Source organism: Trematomus bernacchii, unplaced genomic scaffold, assembly GCF_902827165.1.
Source record: "Trematomus bernacchii unplaced genomic scaffold, fTreBer1.1, whole genome shotgun sequence".
In the NCBI taxonomy this organism is placed as follows: domain Eukaryota; kingdom Metazoa; phylum Chordata; class Actinopteri; order Perciformes; family Nototheniidae; genus Trematomus; species Trematomus bernacchii.
This window is the reverse complement of record NW_022987689.1, coordinates 3200757-3225575: the sequence shown is the minus strand read 5'-3', so window position 1 is coordinate 3225575 and position 24819 is coordinate 3200757. Positions and strand designations below refer to the sequence as shown.

General features: G+C 42.6%; 1 protein-coding gene across 1 annotated transcript; it reads right to left on the bottom strand.

Moving 5' to 3' along the window:
* Positions 1 to 10521: 10521 nt before the first annotated feature.
* LOC117489033 (BTB/POZ domain-containing protein KCTD1) lies at positions 10522 to 22894 on the bottom strand. The gene is made up of 5 exons (XM_034138266.1): positions 22568 to 22894; positions 16799 to 16977; positions 15626 to 15770; positions 13815 to 14120; positions 10522 to 11741 (listed from the first exon to the last, which is right to left on the bottom strand). The coding sequence occupies exons 1-5, from the start codon at positions 22574 to 22576 to the stop codon at positions 11580 to 11582; spliced, it is 801 nt and encodes a 266-aa protein (XP_033994157.1). The 5' UTR covers positions 22577 to 22894; the 3' UTR covers positions 10522 to 11579.
* Between the last annotated feature and the right edge of the window lie 1925 nt (positions 22895 to 24819).

Below are 24819 nucleotides of genomic sequence, written 5' to 3'. Positions count from 1 at the left end.
TTGAACATGTATAGACCTGAGAGTAAACATTGGTGTGTGTTTCATACTCATTCAATAGTGGGATTGCATTGCCTGAATACCCCTCCAGCTCTTGTCTTGTTTGTTGACAGTATTAAACAAATGGTCAGAAAGCCCATTACTCAGGGGGGAATGAAGTGAAACGCTATGTGCATGTGTGTTGATATTATGTGTGTGTGCTGTGTGCGTGGCCCCTCCCTGGCCCTGCAGGTTTCTCTAGGGTTTCTTGTCACCCTGTGTCTCGGAGGTGAGAGTGCGGGTGATAATTGAACACTCCCCGGCACTTTTAACAAATGTATTGAAAGAAGGAATCGAAAAACCTGTTAATGAGATTTCCCTCCCTAGGCAGTGCTCAGGGTTATTATTCTTGTAATTTTCCTAATCTAATGAGTTACTCAAAGTTTATTTTCAAATGTATTCCTTCCATTCGCCCTATAGGGCTCCCGTTTTATTAGCCTCTGCTCCTCAGTAGCAAACAAACTTTATTAATAAATCCATTTACAATACTTTGGAGGAAGCCCCTACTGAGACTTGAGCAGTACGGATCTTTTAAACCACACAAATTGTAAGACAGGAACTCATGGAGTACAGTTTAAAAGATGTAGTAGGACTGGCCCCGTACCAAGCTGCACATCTTTGTGCTTGAGTTTTTTTATTTACCTCACAAGATGGCTCCTGGCTTAGGGAATGGACCATGAAAATGGCTGCTCTCTTGTGCCTACAGGGCTCTATATAGATTGGAGTGTTTCATGTGGCAGTTGGGCTGCTGGGATAAACACCCCAGGGGATGTGCTCTCATTAAGGACAGTAGCCCTGGGCACTTTTGCTCTGCTTCCTGTGGCCACTGACCTCCTTTTCACCCGTGGGCTTGCAGCTCCACCACAGCTCTGCTTTTTGGTCTCCCTGTCACTCCCAACAATGCCCTGGGGTTGTCACATGACTCGAGTGACTCCTGACCTGCTTGGCCTCCTGAAACCCCTCCCCTCCTGTCGGCGAGGCCGTTAGAATGATCACAAACAGCGTAAGGGTCACATTTGCCCCCCCCCCAAAATGGCGACTATGTCCTTGGGCTTTTGAAGGAAGAATTTTCAGAGTTGACAGTGTCAAAACATCATGTCAGAAATGGCCTGCCTTATGTGTCATCTTAAAGCAGTACAGCTGCGATATTATTCATGTGGAAAAAGTTTGAGCAATACAGTAAAACTAAGCACGCCATCTATCATTTAATAGTCACTGAGAGCAAATTAATGATAGAAGGCACCTGTCGTATTGGACCTTTACCTTGAGTTCAAGCAAATACTTGCTGCTTGAATAGACACGAGCAGAATAATAACATTGCTTCGTCACCGTCCTCCCTAAGCCATTTCTGCAGCCATTTCCTCCATGTGGTGGCTCATTTTGGCCACAAGACAAACTAGCTTGTGAGAAGCACCTAAAGGTGATCTACGATCCAGACTGAGGTAGTTAATCATTGATCAAAAAACATTACTGTGGACTTGGGGCATTATGGTTCTGTGCCTGAAGTGCGCAGAGAAATATCAATAAAAATCCCCCTGATCTTTTTTTTAATTAAAGGCTAAAAGCCTGGTGCTCTCCGTTGCTGTTGTACTTCAACACAGACTTTAAAGCATTCTCATTTTCATTGTCCATTTAAGAAAATGAAATTAACAACAATTTGTCCCATTTTATAAGCAAAACATTGTAGTCTTACATTTGCAGTGTCAGTACGTGAAAGAGATGTTTTCAAGAGGTTGACTGGGGATGGGCCCTGCATAGCTGATTGGTGGATTGAGATATCAGACCAGTTCTCATCAGCACTATCCATACTTACACCTGCAGGCAAAACAATTTTGTCCTCCACTAGTAAGCAATTAGATTATATTCAAACACACATACACACAGAGAGTCGCAACAAAACTGTATACTCCCTTTACAGCATTCTCCCTTCCTCCGTATGACACTTGCTTCCTCCATATGTGTGAGTTTTTGTTAACACAAGGATGTGAGCAGACACACATAGATACACATACACACCCTGTAGGTATAAGGTTCCAGTTGGTATATATCTGTCTCTAAGCCCTAGTTTGATGCCCTAGTCTCATGGTATCCACAACCCCCACTCGTTCTGCATCCCCTCAGGCTTCTATGTGTGTGTTATATGGCTACTGAACCAAGAGGGCATTGTTTCTCTCCAGCGGGGTTTCATAATTGAACGTTCACATTTATGCACTCATTCAAATGGATACTAAAAGTAAAAGTGAAGCGCGTAACCACGTTCTACAAAAATGAAACTCAAGACAGAACTGGAGATGGAGATTTTTGTCTAGAGGTATCATGCATGCTAAAAACATTTGTTGGTGAATGCACGTGTAGCACATAATAACATATGCAGTGATTTGCAGGATTTACACAGGAGGTGCAACCTCCAGTCAGCCTGCATCAGGTTGGGTGTTTCTTGGGCACATGTGTGTAAGTGAAACAGGGAAGAGAAAAGACAGCGGGCAGCAGGGACAAACCCGTCAGCCACTCAGATCACATCAGGTCTGTCGGGACACATTGGAGCACAGCGAGCCTGATGGGAAATGCCCCCAAGGGGTGCGAAGCAGGCCAGATGACATACAGACGCAGGGGCAGGCAAAGAAGGAAGGAAGAATAGAGGATGGCACATCCTGCCTTTAACGCACAATATGTTCGAATAACATGCATGCAATTGGGAATGGTAACTGTGACTACATTATGTACTAATTATACAGTAACACCATAGCTTCACTGGCGTACACTAACATACAATCCTACATACTTCCACCCCCAACACATACAAATGCATGCATGCTCAGTGATATCGCCATAAACATGTAGCCTGGATCTCACACCAGATAACCTACATCTTAAACAACATGGCACATATGCTAATGCGAAACGTGAAGGCATGATGTTTATGAGCTGCACACGATGCATATGCTCCTGCGTGTGGGTAAATGCACAGACACGCTTGGGTACATATGTCCGCGGGGGCAAAATGGGAAATAGACACTTCTCTTCATGCCTGTTTTTTAATTGGGGCATTTATTGTTTTGTGGTGGTGTTTACTTCATTAAATTAAGGCACATTTTTAAAAATGCAGCATGTTTCAAGGTTTATATAAGCAAAATTATGCTTTCAGCCATTAAGTTGCAAATTAACATATCTTTATGACTGTGGGATATGCCAGTTGAAGATGCTTTTACATTTTCACACTAATCAACTTGACTTTAACATGTTGGGCTTCAGTTTGATTTGCTTTCATCACAAATATTGTTTCCCCCCCTGGCTGTGTGTGTCTGCATGTGTATTTCAGTGGAGCTGCGTTAGTGTATGTGTGCATGTGGCTGTGTGTTCACTTGTGTGCTACTGTTAGTTGTCCATGGCACCGTCATGTCACCCGAACTGTTCTCTTTCTTAGTAAATCACAATGCTAGTGTGTGTGAGTGAGTGTGTGTGAGATAGAGCGGAGGGGGGTGCTACAAGGACAAAATGAACTAATGTTGAATATTCCGTATTGGTTTTACTGTAATTCTTTTCTAATTCTTAGTTTATTCAATTTCATCTCCTTGAGGCTGGTAGGTATGGAAATGAGGTCTGTTCTTTTTTTCCCCCTTTTCTTTTTTTTCTTTTTTTGCCTGTGTAAATTGCAGCTATCACCTCAAGCCTTTTGAACAAGATTACCCAGATGGCCTTGCGTGGTGTGCCTGAAGTTTTATTTTCCTCCTTTGCCTGCTTTTCCTTCTTGGCTGCAGGGGAAAGGAGAGGGAGTTGGGAAGCCTCCTGAAGACTCTGGGCGAGGCCAGGAGGCAGCAGCTGTGGCAAAGAGAGATCTGGGGGAAGAAGAAGAGCTGGGGAGGGAACGCTTGGGGGTGGATGAGGCTGGTGCAGGGGGCGTTGTTGTGTGTATGTGTGTGTGAAAGGAAGGGGCACTAAAAACTAAAGATGAGAACACCAGCTATTATGAACACTACCCCCTACCTGGCTTAGCTGTCAAGGGGACCGGAATAACCCTTGGAGTACTCAAAGAAGAGGGGGCTGGTGTAGTGGGTACGTTCTGGATGGGAATAGGAAGAACTTGGGGGGGTGCGTACCTGAACATGTGTCTGGAGAAAGGTGTTGTGTGCAGATACAGCCAACTGTGTTCCAGTGTAAACATGACATTACCACATCACCAGTCACTTTAGCAATACTTACAATTCAGAGAGCTAGAATCATACCCTCATATTCCAGGGTGTTGGTGAAAAGCATGATAAATAGCAACCTCCTGCCCAGGTGATCATTGTTGTGCGGATGGTCGGATTTGTCATTTGGTTTCCCCTCACCGTGCCCTGGACATAATCTGCTACTGGTTTTCTGTCCCGAGGCAGAATATGATTTTAATACATTAAGGTGGCGCAGAGATAGAAAATTATGCAGAGTTAAAGTGTTCACCTGTTTATTATTCTAACATGCAACAGCCTCCATCCACACTAATCTCTAAAAGAACACACCAACACCCAGATTGCTGATCTTGGCTTGGAGGCAAGAGTGAGAGGAGATTCTCACCTGAGATAAGGTGAGGAGTGGAGCAGGAGGGGGAGGTGCTGCATATATCACTTAAATATATTTAGAAAAGTAGGATATTGGAATAGGAAAACTGATGGAAGACAGTGATCTTCCACTCCTTCCTTCAAAAACAACCATCCAGAAGATCTGCCTTTTATTTAGGGCACACACAGGTGTGGTGATTTTGAATATAGTTGTTTACAGGTCTGATATACAACAAATGTCTCAGCATTTAACACTTATGGCCAGCTTTTTCCTAATATTGAAGTGTGTTGTTGGATCAAAATCCCTGCATTTTATTTACCCAACAGCTTTTCAGATGCTGCTGCCAAAGTGTCAATAGTCGCCTATCACTGTTTGTCTTCACTCCCTCCATGTGTTTGTTTTGTTAAGGTTTTGCTTTCCATCATAATGAATCACTTTTTTTTCATCTTGTTCTTATTTATTCTCATGGCTGGAGGTAGAATGTGGTGGTTGATGAGGGGCTGAAATGAACTGAGCCTTAGCCTTAGCCCGGGGGCTGGCGCATATCTTAGCATAAGTGATGGCCGACCTGAGGGCTTGAGCCTAGCTGAGAGCGCCCTCAGGACAGCAACTCTGACAGATCATGTATTTATAGGTCTGTTGAAAGACCTCTATTGTGTCCCACATAGCCTCAGAGCATGTCTGTCCTCTGTATTATAATAAAGCCGCTGGCCTTACCACTATGATGGATGGGTGGCCCTCGAATGGCAAGCTCCAGAATCATTAGAGCACTCCTAACATGCAGGTCTGCCCATGTGAAAGGCTGGAGAAGGGAGGGGCACTACCGGTGAGCAACACAGTATACAGTTGAGGCCTTTTAATCAAGGATAGGTAGCCCTTATTAATTCTCGGCCAAGAGAGGGAGGGAGTAAAAGAAAGGAGGAAGGAAGGGAGGGAGGGAGGGGGCAAGTTTGCTGATGTGTTTGCCAAAGGACACATTTGCAATTATCTCAATGGCTTAAAACGCCCTCCAGGCTTTTTCAATACAGGTTACAATGAGGCACCTATAGCATTTACAGGCAGCTCCACTGGTCAGATTTCATTGCTGCATTTCAGTAAAGCCTGCATTCCATCACAGCTCCACCGAGCCGTTCAGAGTCAATGTAAAATGTGCCACAATGAAAGTAAAACTGAGCACCACATGTATATATAAGGATGTTTTTTGGAGAAACTATTTAAAAAAAAACAGAAAAGAAAAACAGAACTTACTTGAATATGCTCTGCAGCCCTCCCCAAAAAAACTACTTGACTTTTCTGTGCCTTAAGCCTCACAAGCAGAGTGGTGTTTGAGCTGTTTCCCAATCTCATGTTCTACTGTTACCTCTGGAGTAGAATATAAATGATTCCCTCTCAGTGTACAGTGTATGCCAAGGGGCCTGCAGCGACCATAGTCCGGTCTAAAATTCCTCACTGCAAGCACACCATAACTCAAGGCCTGACTGATAAATAAACAATGGAAAGTGCAGCATATTGTGCAGCACTACCACAAATCCTCCACTTGGAGCACTGTCACATATTACAGCCCAATCACCACGAGGTAAGTACAGCATTTGATGAAGTTTGGTGTAAAACTGTTGACAAAAGAGGCAAGTAAAGTGTAGCCGTTCTGCTGCATGGTGCATGTGAGCTGTGCGGCTCTGACAATGGCATTGTTGGTTGGTCTGTTGTTAAACCACTTTTGTAGGGACTTTGGTACAGCATTAAGTGTGTAGACATTAATGGTTCCCAAACATTCTTTCCATAGTGGTGTTAGTGATACCCTCACCAAGGTTGACATTTATAGTTAGAAGTGAAATAGCTCAACAGCTATTGTATGTATTTCCATTAAATGTCATCCATCCATCGATCCATTCATCTTCTCCCGCTTATCCGTGGTCGGGTCGCGGGGGTAGCAGTTCCAGCAGAGAGCCCCACACTTTCCTTTCCCTGGTCACATCAACCAGCTCTGACTGGGGGATCCCAAGGCGCTCCCAGGCCAGCAAAGAGATATAATCCCTCCACCTGGTCCTAGGTCTACCCCTCGCTCTCTTCCCAGCTGGACGTGCCTTGAACACCTCCCTAGGGAGCGCCCAGGTGGCATCCTTACTAGGTGCCCGAACCACCTCAACTGGCTCCTTTCGACGCGAAGGAGGAGCGGTTCAAGTCCCTCCCGGATGACTGGACTTCTCACCTTATCCCTAAGGGAGACGCCCGCCACCCTGCGGAGAAAACCCATTTCGGCCGCTTGTATCCGCGATCTCGTTCTTTCGTCATGACCCATCCTTCATGACCATAGGTGAGGGTAGGAACGAAAATGGCCCGGTAGACAGAGAGCTTTGCCTTCTGGCTCAGCTCTCTTTTCGTCACAACAGTGCGGTAAAGCGACTGCAGTACCGCCTCAGATTTGGAGGTGCTGATCCTCATCCCAGCTGCTTCACACTCGGTTGCGAACTGATCCAGTGAGTGCTGAAGGTCGCAGACCGATGAAGCCATTAGAACCACATCATCTGCAAAAAGCAGTGGTGCAATCCTTAGTCCACCGAACTGCAGACCCCCTCCCCCACGACTACGCCTCGAAATCCTATCCATGAATATTACAAACAGGATTGGTGACAAAGCGCAGCCCTGGCGGAGGCCAACCCTCACCGGAAATGGGTCCGACTTACTGCCGAGGACCCGGACACAGCTCTCGCTTTGGGAGTACAGAGATTGGATGGCCCTGAGTAGAGACCCCCTCTCACCCCATACTCCTGCAGCACCTCCCTGTAACTCCCTGGGAACCCGGTCATACGCCTTCTCCAAATCTACAAAACACATGTAGACCGGATAAGCGTACTCCCGGGCCCCCTCCAGGATCCTTGCGAGAGTAAAAAGCTGATCCGTCGTTCCACGACCAGGACGGAATCCGCATTGATCCTCCTCAATCTTCAGGTTCAAATGTCATACAGACAGTAATCTCCCCCCTCAGGATATATTAGGAAAACTTTGGTGATCCTCTTGTGAAACTATTGGCATTCCCATCAACAAACACAAAGTAGCCTACGTTGTGTTTGGGGCCAATAGGCAGCCTAACATCATCATGTTAGCGACGCGTTGCCATTGTGAACATGTGTTAGCATGCTAACTACAGCCTCACAGAAAAACAGGTCTTGCTGTAGTGTAGACTATATGTTTTTTTTTTACATTAAGGAAAGGACTAGGATCCAGTGTTTTTGATGTTTGACCTTTTTATGAGGTTAATGTATGTGATTCTTAGATTCTGCTGGATTGATTTGTCGTTTGGCCTAAGCGTCTATGGTAACATGTGTCTTGCAAGTGTATCACTTAAAGTCCTGAGTATCTTAAAAATCCTTAAAAGTGGTGTGGAGGTACTATTTAGGAGTCCCAGAAACTATATTAGAAAATTAGGAGATACATGGTGTGACTGTCAGAAGGTAGTTCTCAGCTTTTTTTAATGTTGTAATTTGGTCGTTTAGCCTTCCACTTCTATTCTCACTATGTGTGTGCTGCTCCCAGAATATCTTGTAAGGCCACGCTGACAAAACCACCATCAAAGCTTACTGGGTTACAATCTGTTAAACATTAAAAGTGGATTATTACAAGTTGCCTTGGGCTCCTACAAAATAAAAAACTTGGGGGACGTTAAGGATTATGTGTTAATGTGGTACTGCAGAAACAAAAGCAAAAGGGATTTTTCTTTCATACAGCCTTCTCCTTAAGTAAGTTCAAGCCCAAGAACCCATCAATACAGGTTACACTTTTTGTATTAAGACATTATTCTATAACTCAAGCAAAGCCACTGTGACATATTATTCTACTAGCGAGTGTCCATTTGAGATATTATCCTACCAGCAATTGTCCATCTAAGAACATTTAAATCCCCAATGACTGTGCAGGCATTCATCACACAGATTAACTAATTTCTCCACTAGGAATAATGGCTAGAAATATGTGGCCATTATATTATAATAAAGGTATTTATGAGCCTTCAATCTCACAGCCTCACTATGAGATATCTTTGAACATTTGAAATCAGCTCCCGAGGCTTTGGGAGGGGGAGGAATGGAAGAGAGAGAGGGTGAGAGGGAGAGAGACAGAGAGCGGGTGAGAAAGAGAGAGAGAAATGGCAAGGGAGAGATGTGGGAGTTGTGTTTTGCTTTTTTGCCACGGGTTACATTTATAATTATCTTGCTGGCATAAAATGGCCAAGGGGCTTTTTCAATAAAGGTAGGAGGCACCTACAGTACAGAATATTACCTACAGATCAACACAGCACAAGAGAGGGGACTGCGGAGAGAATAGGACTACATCCAGAGTATAAAGTGTATCATCTTATAAGTGTATTTAGTTAGGACATTCATTAGGAACAGGAGCCACTGCTTGCACAGCGCTTTAAAGAAGCGAGCATTGTGAGGGCTGATGATTTGAAGACGAGGTGAATGAGTCCATCCGCTGACCTTCACTAGTGGTGAGTAAGCAGAGCCTGAGGAGCGAGGGAAAGATGGCCACGGCCACTTTCTCCAGGCCCTACTCTGCCTTTTGATGACTGGAAATAATCACTAGCGAGAAAGCGAGTGAGAGAGACATGATCACAGACACACCAGAGAAAAGAGGAGGATCTCAAATTACTTTATTCTCCTCAAAACCCCCTGTCCTCTAAAGGACTGGAAGTCAGCCTCTTAATGCCATTCATCTTTTCTCCAACAGGCTGTGACCGCAGAGGAGGATATCTCTAATTCCTTTTCAAGTTACTGTGAATCCAGGAAGTGAGAAGAGATAGGGCTGGACAGAGTCTCATTATATCCGGCTGCCCCACAGGTAACACACTTAAAAATCACAAAGGGTGCACAAAAAGTAGCTGAATTTTCAACTAAACACATGTTCATTCTCTCTCTTACACCACCCTTAACAGGATTTTATTTTAGGAAAGCAATGTTTATTTTTTATGGACAACCATTGGGGAACTTTCGACCCTGATACACTATATCTTCATTCTTACATAACTGTTATTGATATGTATTATAGGAATTTTGGTAATAACGGGTATTTGCTTTCATGCTGAGAGTTGATGTGATTAAAGGATTGTTATCACGTTCAAGTGTAAATTATATCATCTCCCTATTTAACTCTTGGCAAGAGAAATTATATTTTCCCATACAATTCCTATAAAGTCTTTGCAACTGATTAACTAGCCTTTCATATGTTGCTCATTTAAAATAATCAATAGTCAAAGAATTTGTGGAATGATTGTTACTTGTTTTAAATACCCATCAGTGATATACTGCCTTCAACAACTGAGTCCTGAGTTGAACTTTTTTGAGTCTTCAAATATTTTTAGCTGAGTGTTGATGTGTTGGATGCTTGCTCCATGAATACTTTGATTTTATGATTGAGAGCAAAGCATTGCCGTGTACCACTCACAGTTGCACCTCTAGCCTATGAGAATAACAGTCAGTCAAAAGGGAATCTGGGGCAAAGAGGCCTGAAAGGGAGACATATAGCATAAACCGTAGATAGCCAAAGAAAGTGGAGATTCTGCCAAAAGGGATGAAGACAAGACGACAGGGCTCCGTGTGGGATTTCACTTTGGATTTTGGCCCTGCAGGGATATGTGGAAGCACAACTGACAGGACTTGCGTGGAGAAGTCGGCTCTATTCAATATAACTAAGTAAAGAATGCCCCATGTAGTCACTGCTGCACCAGCATAAATCCTCCAAGGTAAAGTGCCTTGGTAAAGTTAGCTTTACCTTTTTGTAGGGAGCTAACATACTACATTATGTAAAAGCAGTGTTTTGCCACTGAACACACTCTGGATGCTAAAAAGGATTTTAAGATGTAGGATAAATTCAAATGTAAGGAATAATTATCTAACCATGCAGACTTGTTAAAGCACTCCCTACAGCGATGTAAAACAGCGAACAGACACCATGACAACTGTAGTTGAGATTTATTTCACATTTTGTGCTACATTCCTCTTTACTCAAATCTAGGGAGCGTAGGTGGGTCAGTCATCTTAGAAATACTTTATATCCAACTTCATATCAATATGTGCTACGAGTAAAAGTGATCTTGGAGTGGGTAGTACAATAAGCTTTAATCTGTTCAGTCTTGTCCAGGCAACACATTTGTTTTAAAAAGATTAAATGTAAAAAACACAAACACGTATACAATGAAGAGTTTACAGGTCATGACTCTGAGGAATATTATGATCCAATTAAATGATCCCCAAAGTAGCACATGGGGGCTAGTATTCATACTCCCCAATGAGGCCAATGCTGTGATATTATAATTTACTAAATTATTTTCTTTTCTGCGTATAGAAACCTATCTTTGAGGTTTAACTTTGATGGCACTAATGTCAACTATATGTTATGGCATAATCAAAAAAAAAACTTTCAAGTAAAAAAAGAAAACACTTCATTGGTATCACAATATTCAACATCATGTGATTTGTGAAAAATTATGCTTTGTTGAAACTAACTGTTTATGACAACTGAGACATTCTGTACTGTCACATATTAGTGACCTTTTTACAGCAAGGGATAAAAACAGACTTAGCCAATTTGCCAGTGAGACATCAAAACCAAGTCACTGGTGACACGTAATGTCACATACTACATAAGAAATAAAAGCCTTTTTTAAATTTATAAGGGTATAATAGAAATCATATTCAACCTAATGTAGGCTCCAAGTTTTAAAACAAACTTTGTTTTGGGATCTACCGTAAATAAATCCCTTTTTAAATTGGTTTATGGGGGGCTAGACATTCAAAAATGTCCTTGCAATCTCAAACTTATCAAATGTCTTGTCTCTTCTTATGGCAAAAAATCTCCTGTTGCATTTCATTTTTATTTTAGATGGTTCTCAAGTTTAAGAAAACAAAAACATCAACAAGGAAACGAAGAAAAAGTGAGTCCTCAGAGCTCTGCAGCTTCAAGCGTTTGGCTGCCACAGAAAAGTCTAGCACCTCCTGCTGCTCGGGAAGTTTCTAGTCCAGCTGCTCCTGCTTTATCCTGTTTGAATTGGATCCTCGCTGACTCGTCCTCCTCAGTTCCCTCCTCAGGACGTACTCGCTGAATTGGGATGAATCAACGCCGCCGCCACAGGAGCCGGCGATATCGAAACCACGTTGTTGGAGACGCTCTAGAACCTGAAAAAGGTAGAAAGAGGAAGGTGTCAGAAGCAATACATCAATCACGAAGGAAAATGCTTCATAAGAATACTTTTTCAACACTCTTGTGACAGGAAGTGCTTACTCCTATCTTTGATAATCACTGCCAACCTGGAAAATCCTTCATGGAGGTCGGTCACTTTCCATAAAATGTGGTGCTAAGACATTTAACTTTAGTTTACTACTGCAAAACAGGAACCCACAAATCCCAAACTTTTGTAGTTACACACTGCACAGAAACAGCTTTAGGAGTAAGTTGCATCATATGGACAGTGACGGGAATTTGGATGAGACTTTCACAAAACTAAGAGCCTCTCGTTTGCCTCATGCCTCCTTTTCATTGTTTTCTGGTGTACATGTGTGTTTGTCTGCGTGTGTGTGTAGCTGTTCCTGATCTCGCAGCCTTGCAGACATCTACAGACGTGTCCGGGGGGCCAGTAGGATCACATTCCATCGAAGAGGCCCCAGGGAGCAGTGAGGCTTTCTCTCTGCCACTTGGCTCAGTGTGGGCCGCTGAGCAAAACCCCCTCTCCCCATTTCTCCCCTAGCCCCCAGGCCCAAGCCTCCGCCAAAACTACAAAGGTCCCCCTACTGCTGGCAGCTCTCTCTGCCCCCCTTCCTTCTCTCAAAACCCCCGCCCTGCCTCCATTAGCCGCAGATACAGCATCCACCGCCGGCGTGCTTTAATAACCAAACAGGATTATGGGCCCTGCCTGGGGACAACCTGCCAGGGAGCATGCTCACTCTCTTGCTCGCTCTCCACGACTCACACACTCCAGAGACGGGTTTGTTTGTGTGTTTTTTGGGAGGGAGATGGAGACACAGTCCAAGTTATTGTGAAATCTTTTCAATTATGCCTCTCCTCCATTGTTTATTGATGCGCTTTTGGAGATGTTACCATCAATGAATGAGTGGAATATCAATATATAACCGGGGAACTACAATATTGCCAAATACATGCTGAAAATAAAAGATGGATTCAACATAATTTAAGTAATGTAGAACTTTGTTTAAGTCTTACAAGTATGGATGGAAAAGTATCATATTCAATCCTATGAACAGTATATATAAAAACATATCTTTGAATGGTTATGATAAAGTAATTTGCTGGAGGTTTGCTTCCATAGAAAATACCCTCATATGGCCTGCACAGCCTCAAAGAATTGTTGGTATTCAATTACTTGCATCTGCCGGCAGTGGGGGACCGGAGTCTTCTGGATCTGCGTAACTACTATTTGGTAAGAGATTTTAGAAAAAATGTGTTCTGCTGATTTGCTTCTTGGATGTAACAAACACAAATATGTGAAGTTGCTTGGCTTTAATTAAAAAATGAGCATAAATCCAACAACCCTCTAAAACACTCGGGGGAATCATCACAAGTCTACTTAAGAGTGTCACTGCAAACTGAATTGCCCACTTCCTCTTACTGTGAGCCAGTTTTCCCTAAGTTTGCACATTCATGTAACTCTCCACCCAATTCAAGGTGTCGGCCATTCCTTTACTAAATGGGTTGAAATCCACCATTTACCAATTTGCTGTCCCTTTTTCTGCGGGTCGGCACTGATGCCAGCTTTAAAGGGAAACTTTGAAACAATCACGCCCACACAGATGAAAGCTGGATGAGACGAGGACCATATTATAAGTGCTACAATGGTATGTATGAAAGCATGCGTTCCACCATCTCGAGAGCCAAACTCCAAATTATTATTCCGGTCAGATCTTAAAAAAGTAAAGATGGTGGTAGACTTGTGTAATGATGGCTTGCTAAATTGATGCTTTGATGAACTCATCAAAGAACTCATTTTTCCGCAAGGCTGTTCTTGTGACTTGATTAGATTAAATAAAGATAAGATTTTGCAATCAGACATCAGGAACATTTCTTAAAGTCTACATTATAACGGCAGATGAAAAAAGTTGAATGATCATCACCTCAGTCAATCCCTTGGGCCTTTAACTCAATCGAAAAAAATAGAAAAACAAACCTAACGAACATTTGAATGTAAATACTTATTGAGGAATACACCCACAGTATAGCGCTCTGTTTCCCATTACCTGCACAGAGTTGAGGTGGCAGTATCCATTAAGTGGGAATCGGATGACGTGCGTGGAGTCATGGTTCCACCCAGCATTCACGGAGTTGCACATGACGTCACCAATTTCCGGAAACACGTCTTCAATCAGGGCTTTGTCACCGCTGAGCGTGATCCTCTCGCCCAGGTCAGGTGCAACTCGCACCACCAAACACTCGCAGGGGCGCGACACCCGGCTCAGATCCTGATCATGGCGCCAGTTGTCCAACTCAGCAAGCATGGGCTGCAGCTGGAAGTACCGGGCCTCCTCATACAGCAGACTGAAGTCCTGCAGGAGACGGGCACAGGGTGCTCACAAATTAGTATATTATGTTTATTATCTAACACGTGCTGTTTTATATTGCAATTTTGTCAACTCTTACTTTGCTAGGTTAACCAACAACAACAAGTTTTGTCATCAGTCGCCTACCATTAGTTTTCTTTAAGGTAGACTTGGGGCAAATAGGTTTAAACCACTCACAATATAGTTTACTATCAAAAATGTCCTGTCAGCTCTTCACTGTTTCTTGAAAAGGGTTACAAAAATGTAATTGAATATGAGTTTATTATTCTCAGAAACTGTAAAGGTGTCAGGTTAAAAGGCAGTCAGAAATCTTGCATACTGTATATACATTTTAAAAAAAAGAACAAGGTGAGACAATTAAGTGGCTTGGTTTTGTGAATTGCATTAAGATCATTTGTAGAAAAGTATTATTAGATTAAAAGCTTTTTATTTACCGATACCTAATATGCCAAAAGCCTATAATCTCTTCTCTGTTCTTTCATTCATTTAAAAAATAAATAAAGCTTACTAATAGAAGGACAGTCTTCTCCAGTAGACTACACTGAATGGGCTAAGGCCGGTAGCCAAAATGCAATCTTGCTATACTAGAGAGCCAAATAACCTAAAAACAGAATAAGATAGTCCGTTTACGGTAGTGTTTTACTTTCTAATGTGGATTTGAACCAAATAAGAGACAACAAGGAAGTTTGAAAACCACTGTTCTACATGAACGAGCAATAAAGCCTTGCGAAGACACCATTCAGCTACAATTACAAAAGATCCAGTGTAGAGGAGATGTAGTGCGACATGTAACACAGGGTTGCATGGGGTAGAGGAGCAGATCCTTTACCCGCAGGACTGCAGGGCCTAAATCCCACCACATTCAAGTTTTCTCATGCGCCTCTCTAAATCTACTCAACGTGAACATAGCCTGAGCTTGAACTCAAGTCTGTCTTTTGTCTTTGCTTATTTTAACTGACATGCTTTCTACTGATTGAGTCACACTGTGGACAGTCCATCAGATAATGTGGTTATTTGTTTTCTCCCAGGGCAAGTTAAGTAATTACGGACTAAATGACACATAAGAGTAAAAAAAAAAGAAGGAATGCTAATGTGTCACATACAGTGAGACTCACCCTGGATGGACACTTGGCTTGAGATCACAGAGCGCTGATGAAATCTAGCACATGCAATGTGGTCGTGGGCGCCAGAGCATTTATTTATTTGTCTTGATGCAAGCTTATTGTTTTCCTTGTCTATATCAAAACATCTTTGGACAATGAGAGCTGGAGGGGACCAAATCTCATCCCATGATGAGTAAAGGCATTATGATTGAGCTTTGTTTGCCCTGATATTTTGTCCCCCGCATGGGAAACATTTTCTGCAATTCAAAGAGGACCAACAACCAAAGGCATTCCACGGCCTTAGCATTCATTGTGTGCGCTAAGTTGTAGGACTGCTGACTGGCTGATGGGACTTTCACAGTTTTTTTAGGATGGCCATCCACTCACTTTGAAGTCTTCTGGGATGAGGAGCTTGGACGTCCTGAGGAAGTTGAGGATGTAGCGGAACATGTGTCCATCCCTGTCAATGAAGTAGTGCTGCTTCAGGCTGTCCAGGACTATAGGCTCTGTGCCATCAAAGAGACGACCGATTCTACCCACAGAGAAGGAGGGGGGGGGCAGAAAAGGAGGGAGGGAGGGAGGGGGACAAAATGTCAACATTAACAATCTTACATTCAAGATTTTTGCAAGCACAAGTCTATAGAATCGGCATTTTCAGTATATTTCTCTTTAGCTTGTGTTTTTTGCACCTTGCATTGTGGGAGAGAAGAGAGGGTAAACGGAAGATAGAGAGGCAAGAATCATACAGTTAAGCAAGAACATCTGCAAAGGGCTCTGACTCATTCAATTTCCCAAGCTCTGAAATGTTTTTCACACTTTTGCACAGACATGAACACATGAACAGATTAGCAAGCTTGATACAACCATCCACCATGAGAAAAGAAGGAAAGAATAAGGAGAAAGAAAGAAAGAAAGAAAGGAAGAAAGGAAGAGAGAAAGGAAGAAAGAAAGAAAGAAAGAAAGGAAGAAAGAAAGAAAGATTAAAAACAGAGGTGGTCTGAAAAGGTCAGGGCCAGCTGGTGATTGGTTGCCTGAGGCAGGGTGCCAGTCACCCCCGGGCCCTGGCTGGGAGCGACAGTGAGGCCTCGCAGCCTCCAGATGGCCCCATGCCCTTTGGCCCTTTACTGCTGCTGTGACATCTGTCAGAATAACCAAGTTGCTTTTGTCTGTGCACTGCATTCTGAACTCCTAAATTGTATACCCCCTAAATAACTGTTTTCTTCACTTAAGACGGGGGAAACATTTTGTGAATTTAAAAAGCAACTGATGCTGCAGATTTGTTGGATAGAAGCAGTAAACATTTCCTTTATACTCCGTTTTTGCACCAAGTGCACCCATGAGATATTTCTGTGATTTGATGGGATGTGACATTTGGCTGTTTAATGTCACAGGATGACATTCTAACGCTGATACATCCGGCTTTAAAAAGAAAATGTGTAAGACGCTGCGCCTTCCACAATATGCTCTCCTGTTTCAAGCAAAATACTAGACACAAAAATAAAAACACTAACATTATCTCCATCACACTTTAAATACAGGTGCATGGTATAGCAGACTCACCGGGATTCTGGGAATTTGGTTAAGGTGGCCAGACTGCTGGTGTACATGTGTCCGCCCACATCAATGTGCACAGGCGCATTGGATTTGGTGAGCTGTGCAGGTGCTGGGATGCCCTGGTTGCTCAAGGGAGACACCGGTGATCGTGTGATCATGGGCCTGGACATACTGCAGCGATTATCCTGCAAAACATGTAACAAAAGAGAAAATGTTAAGACAGATAGATGTATGAAATTCAGTTTTTCTCCTGCATATCAAGATGTACTATAAAAAACACAACCACAGGGGACTTGATAAGTACGATTTAAATTGGAAAAAATAATTAGACTCAACAATTCCTGTAACAAAACACACTTCACAGTCACGAGTGAAGATATTATTCTCTGCAAGTTAGAGCAGCCTGACCTTGACCTGAATGTTGCCACAGCCCGCAAGCATCCACTCCTGTGGGCCATAATCTCCAAAACCAAATTAATTTGGAGCATCAATCTCATAGTCTTGGAAATTAGCAATAATGACTCTTGATTTGAACAGGGTAATAGGATTTGGTGAAATTGTCGCCTGTTAACCTACAAACACCATTAGGAGACAATTTCTGTCAGGGCTCTGAGGAGAAAATTACTTTACCCCTCAAAAGTTTAAGACCTTGGGTGGAGATGGAAGAAAATATGTCTGTGACATCTCTATGACTTAGGGTGATTAAATATAACATATTTCAAAAACATTTTAAGAAAATTATTTTAAAAGGGTTTAATGTAAATGAAAACAGGAAACGGGACTGGGGGTGCGTGACAATAGTGCGCACTCCACATTTAAGGACAGCAGGAAGACAATGTATTCACATACTGCATTCAATACAAGCAACGTGTCGCTTCTCAAGCAGAAGTGACACTACGACCCCAGACACTTTCTACCCCAGTAATTTCCTCTTTTTTTGTTCGCAATTTCAGACTTTTACGCGTTTACCTGCGGCGGCATCACTGTGTTTGGAGAGGAAGTCAACGAGTGGTCATTTTGTTTGAGAGATGCTCCGTGGACCGGCTCTCCTCTGTACATCAGAGAGGGCTCCCTGCACTCCGACGCTCGGATCGGGAGCCGTTTGAGGGGAGCGTGCATGGACTCATCCACAGAACTGATTGGACGCGGGCGCTTTCTCGCTTTCTGGTGCGTTAAATCCATGATGTCCGTTTCGTCCATTACAGCGCAGACGTTGAGGTTAAGAGATAGGACGCGGTCGGCTTTTTCAAACGCACCTGCCAAATGTGGAGAGGCGTAAAAAGCGGGGTAGCGATCACCGGGGGAAGAGCGGCGCCGTTGCTGTCACACAGAGCAGCTTCTGTGCAATGGCTGGGAGAAGTCAAAGCCCCCGACAACATTAGCATTGTAGCGCCCGGGGCTCTATTGGGCTGTCGCTGTTTCAGTAGCAGGTATGTGCGTCGCATTTTCAGGATAAAACAAATCCTACTCAACAAGAAAGTATAGTCTGGTTTCGCGATGTGGGTCCACGCGCACATCTGGACCTGTCACTGCTGGCCTTTGCCCTTTTGGAGCAGAGTTTCTGCGCGCATCACACTCCTCCTGATGTTGCTGCCCATTGATCAGCAGGTCATCCCTCCTTCAACACAACACACTCACAAAGTCCAAAGTGGTGACCAGCCCACTCAACTACCTGGACATAAATGTCCCCACAACACCCTCCACCCACACACACACATCACTAAGAAGCACCTGACTGATCATGAGTTTTCTAATCACACAAAAGCAGCTTGTTATAGTTTTTTGTTTTTTTTGCATTTTTTTGCATTTTTTATTAAAGTGCATAAACACTCTTTAAATTTCAGAATTAAAAATAATAACTTTAGTGCCTTTTTTGCACATAAGAAGAACATCACTGCTAAAGTACCAGCTAACATTGCTTAAAAACAGAACTATGTCCCTCCCTTTCTCATTGGCTAAATGCCTGATTAACATCAATGTAACTGCAGGATGTCTGCAGTGTGTAAACAACACCTCCGCTGACCACATCAGCATTGCAAAACCACACAAATGACATCATGGATTATAAAACCAGACCCCAATATGTCCAATTGCTGTTAAAAGTACTGCCACAGCACTCTCCTGGGCTGTTTTCTTCATAGAAAATGCAGGGAATCCACACATTTTAATAACATTCAGATTAAAATTAATTAGTTCAACCACTGGCCTTAAAACATCCATATTCCTGCTTCTCATTGGCAGTGTGAGTTTCACACCTAGATACCCAATTAGCAATTAAGCTTGCCTTTGAGTGTAGGCCTCCAATGCGGTGTGTGATCCTGGTCTGATTTGCATGCCGCTTGTGCACGCGCTGATAAGCGCAGGCAGCAGCCATACATAGTTTTAAAATTCAACTCCAGAATCCCTCGCAGAAGGCAAAGGGGCCTGCAGGGCAAAAGAGAGAGAAATCACATGGCTGCTCTTCAAAAGGGGACCTGTGTAAGGCAGCCGGCAAAGTGCGTGGGATCACACTCAGAATGCAGGTAATTTGTTCCCTGACTAATTTGTGGAGATGGTTGTGTGTATGTGAGTGAGTGTGAGAGTGAGTGTGTGCCTGTGGAGAGTAAGTTCTGAAAACAGCTTGGTGGAATTGGATTTCCTCAAAGCCTTGTCATCGCAAAGGTGGATTGAGTGTAAAATCTGTAAGGCATTATGGAAAATTGCAGGGGAGAGAGAAGAGAGAGTGAAAGAAAACGGGTGCATGGGTAGGTGGTAGGTGGTAGGTGGAGGGGGGGCCCCGGGTTGTGGGAATACTCTTATATCACAAAATCATACTGCGTTGTTGTAACTAAAGGTACATGTGTTGTCGACCTTTTTTTGGACTGATGTCCACATCGCATTTCTGTCTTTTAAACTTCAATCTCAAGGACAGTTCAAAGGTCACCAATCCATCAGTAAGGCTGATGGACAGCTGATCAGTGATGCTTATATATCACCCATCAACCGAGATGTGCAATGCCGATTTTCCACAACAGCACTTTCTCCTACCTGTTGCCATTTTGAATAAACACAGTGTTACAAAAATCTCTCATATGGGGGTTTTTGTAGACGTGTTCCCAAAGTTTTGTAAAACAAGTAAAATGCAGGAAATTTGCTCGTTTATCCAGCTTGTGTAATTTTGTTGCACCACAGTATGCACAAATAAATCTAAAACAGGCACAGGGCATCAAAGCCTGAAGTATTTGGGCTGCTCCAGTTACTCCAGTTGTTTTTCCATCGCTGGCATTGAGTCTTTCAATCCTTTTATGCAAAATCATGATTTTAACATCTTCTTTACATCTCAGGGAACAGACACTATAGTACTGTTGCATTTTAGTAAGCCAATGCACGGTGTTATCCACAAATGTTCCTAAATCTTAGGAAGCAATTGCCTGCCTGCTATTGCAAATAATCAAAGGGCCTGATCAACATCAGTAACAAACCAGCTTTCAATTTTCCATCCCACAATGCAGCTCTTCACTGTTTCAACATATCGCACAACAAGACACAATTAGCATTTCAGATCAGAGCATTAACATTCAGTTCCAGGCAGGCAGACTGGTATTTACATAATCTGGATGGGTTGTCTCTGCTTTGGTGCCCATGGCCATTTGTTTCAAATGTCCACACACAGACAAATACAGACTTTAGGTTCAGTTCAGCCACTACCGACTGTTGAGGCAAAAAAAAAAATAATAATAATGTGTAGAGGCTGTTGTGACAGAATGCTTTGTAAATATTGTAGGCAGGCTGTCTGGTCAGGTGTGTATAACTTTGGACTTTATAAATGGTCGTAAGGCATTATAAGGAGGACTTTTAAATAAAATGTCAGACATTGTCTTCACTACAGATATTTTATACGACATGTACACATAGTTCTTTAGTTTGCGTCATGTCAACCTCACACATCATAACTTAAAGCTGACTTTATTTTTTTCTTATTAGGAAAAGTAGCTCTGCATATTTGTGGCGAAAAATGCAGAAAGGTTTTCAGTGTGAAAACTACTTTGCTGTTTAGGGAAAGGATGTAGAGTGTGCCTAGCGGGAAAAAAAGTTACCATCGGAAACCGACTTTGCTGACCTGCTCCTGAGGTAAGATACATTTTATTTTCTGGATAGACCTCTTTTTAAGCCTGAAAAGCAAAGGTGGCAAACAAGGGATATTATCATTTACAATGCCTCTGGGTCATGGTTGTTCAGTCTGTGTCTGAAGATCTACAGAATCAACAATGTTGTAAAACCCAAGCCACTCCATTAACAATGACTAAAGGGCAATAGGGACGGACACAACTTTTTACATTGTACATCCAATTTCACAGCAGCACCAGAAACGCATTATTACCCCTATATAACAAGCTGGGCATCTTAACTGTCTACTTCAACATAATTCTTTGTGGAGTTATTGTAGCAGTGCATGAGCATGACAACACAGATGAGGAAGTGTGATCAGTTTTGTTTTGCTGCAGGCTGTTGGAGACAGTGGTGCATGTTCACTGGCACAGACCAAAGTGTCCCAAGGCACAGGAGTGGCAGAGCTATAATGTGAAATATAATCTCAGCATTTTTTCCCAAGAGTTTCCAATTAAGCAGGAAAAGCACCAATGTTGGACTAAAGTGCAGACTGACTGACTTGCTTTTTAAATATTTATCTTCCACCAGATTCTGTGTGTTTGTTAAATGTCATTGTACCGGGACACAGATGTACAGATGCTGTACATAAGCATCGTGTTGTTGCTACAGCGCCATCAAGTGATCAGTCCTGGCAACCAAACATCTCAATCTCATTCTGTTTATTCATCGCTCTCTTAAACTGGGAGAAATTACTTTCATTGCAGGTGACTTAAACTTAGAGGTTTCTTTAAAATGTGACATTTAATAAATGGCATTTAATGTCTCCTCCTCCCTACAATATAGTGAGATACATTTAAGTAACCAGATATAATGTGTTTTTATGTTAGGGTTGTAACATATTCATATTCCAGTAAAAGCTTTGTGAACCTTAGTAGATGGTTATTTTCACAAAACATGCCCAAATGGGAAAAACGGGTCCAGATTATTACTTATTAAACTATATTTTCAGTCGGACCTTGGAGTTGATTACGCACGGCGCGGTCAGAGAGCCAGGAGAGGACAGGACAGGACATAATTCGCTCCTATTTTTATCTGCGTATCCATAAATATGATTTTCTTAGCACGGCCACGGTTTGAATTAAAGCATGATTCACATACACTGCATTGACGTGTGTAAAAGGTACATCCTGTTTACAGAATAAGAAAAACGCCTGCGGCAAAATTACTCCACAATGGCGTCTTTCATTAGAAGATCTGCGGCAGCCAGGAAATAGAAATGTTTCACGACAAAACTGACTTCAAAAATACTTCATAAAAACGACAAACACACATTTGAGTAAGTTATGAGCAAGTTGTACAGCAACAGCGACACGGAGACGGCGATGTGTTAGGACCTGAAACGCGCCAGAAGCGAATTCACACGGTGGACAAGTAGAGTGTTTGCTCGACAAGATCGCAGTCTAATCCGCTGTTCATTTACACCAGATGTATCGAAGCCTCGTATATCGCAGTCACGCGCATACATTTGCACAGTAACTAAGAAACAATTGCCAGGAAGTGGTTAAATAATTTTTAAAGAAGTGTACCGCTCGAATCGCTTGGCACATGCGTAAAAGCTGCTGTGCCTCAATGTCCCAGTCCACCCAGCCTCGGAAATAATAGCAAACCAAATAAATCTCCGCTTACCTGATACATAGAGAGGCATAAAGTATCTTTTTGTGCACCTTTTCCGTCCGATTTGGCCCACGAGCTGCTTCTCTTCCTACACCAGTGAGAAATGCAATAGCTTGGCTAAGGTAGACAGAACAAAATACAGAGAATACTTGCTCCAGGGCTCCGAAACCCCTCAAGGCAAAGATCAGGATACAATTAGCTCATGTCTCTGCCCCAGTCTAAACCAATCTGCAGGATACAACTCCAAGCAAGGGAACAGATCACAGCAGCAGTAGGCTACCTCAGTGTTTGTTGAGTTTATGTTTTTATAAAATAAAATAAAGAAATCTTTTTTTTCTGCATTTACAACACCCTCACTCCTCCTGCCTCTAACTTGCCTATTGCCTCCCTCTCGCAGAGAAGCTGATTTTAATCGTTATGATTAGTTTTGATGTAACATTCCCCCGGGCGATTGCTACAAATGGATGGAGTGTTTCTCTGCCAGGGAGGAAAAGCAGCAGATGATGATAATTATATAGATTGTTGGTGGAGTCCTTTGATTTTTTTTTTTTCCTACTCTCAAACATCTAATCTATCTGGTGTGCTTCTTTAACACATGCCATCCACGCAGCATCAGGCAACTTGTTGATTAGCCTGGAATCAACTTATTAATTTAATGGAATGTGGTTAATGAAATTCTCACTCTTTTCATTCTCTTTCCTCCCTTTGGACAACCTCCAAATGACGTAGTTGTAGTTGTATAAATAAGCACTTGCAGCTTGCCTTGCCCCAATCAAGTCGGAATCAGTGCCTGAGGGTGATGTGCGAGCTCATTTCAAATGTTCAACCATGCATGATTTCAGGAAGATTGAGGCACTTCTGAGGCTTTCAGATTTACTTGGCGAATGCAGTCAGCAAAGGAAGCACATGTTTAATGTCAGTCCTTTGTAAAATTCCTCCATGGGAACATGCATAATTATTCTGTCTGAGTCAACAGTGTTACTCCGTGCACATCTGGACTCGACATTTATTTACATTCTCAACAGTTATCCTCTTCATACACAGTGAAATAAGGATGAAATACCTGCTCGTGCGCCCCCTACTGTTGAGATGATCAACTTTTTCAACTGCAGCTCTTTGAGCAAATCAATTTTGAAATTTGAACCCAACTTTAAAAGCAGGAAAAAACACAAAGAAAGTACATTAATTTGACATAAATATTTACAAACATTCTGTGTGCTTTAATGTTCAGCCAGACAGAAAACTGAATCCAAGTTTGTTCTCAAGTTTAGGCAGCATTGGAACGACAAAACCACGTCAAGGAACCAGAAACTGATGGATGCAAGTATACAAACAAAAACATTTTCCAGTTCTTTTCATCAAAAGATTTTCCCTCTCACAGCATCTTTGTGGATGATAAACAGAATCGCTTTTGATCGAAGGCCAGCTATCCCTTGCTCATTCTATCCAAGGACCATTAAACTTTCCACTTTTTGACCTGCATGTCCCACAGGAAAACAAACACAGGATTAAAGTGTTACAATGAAGTTATGTGCCCCTGAGGTACTGGCTGGCGCATGATACACCAAGCCTCAACTATCATCCCACACACACGCACACACACACATTTTTATGCCATTAGTCTGACAAACTGTAGTGAACGGAGAACGCCCCAGGCCTTAAAATCCCATGCGTTATCCATTTTCCACACAAATGGAGCCCATTCATAATGGGATCCTTCAAAATATGCATCAGATGTTGTTGAAGCTAACCAGTGGAGATCTTTGAATACATGTGGTGGTTGATACCAAAAAACAAAGCAATTGTTCTAAGGCTGCTGTGGAAGCGACACTTTTTCCTTAGATCAAGACCTAACTGCAACAGCAGGCGAGCTCTGGCTGGCTGCGCCATATTTTGGTGGACAAATTATCCAGATTGGTTACAGATGTGAGTTTGCCCCAAACAGAAACTGCCTTGCCTGAATGACATCATAGGGATATTAATGCATACACATGAGAGAAAAGCTCTGGAAAACCTATTCTGCTTAAGGGAATTTTGGAACGGACTCAACAAAAGCTAGTTAGTTTGGTGATCTATATTTTTTGTCATATTTTAAACACTTGAAGCAAGAATATGTCACATAATATTGCTCTTATAAATAAAAAGTTCCTAAAAATTAAAACACTTTCCCAACTCACTGCACTATTTCCAGCTACAGCCTAACTTGGTGTGGTATGACCTGTAGCTTATGGTGGCTAATGTTAGCAAACATGAAATATATCAAT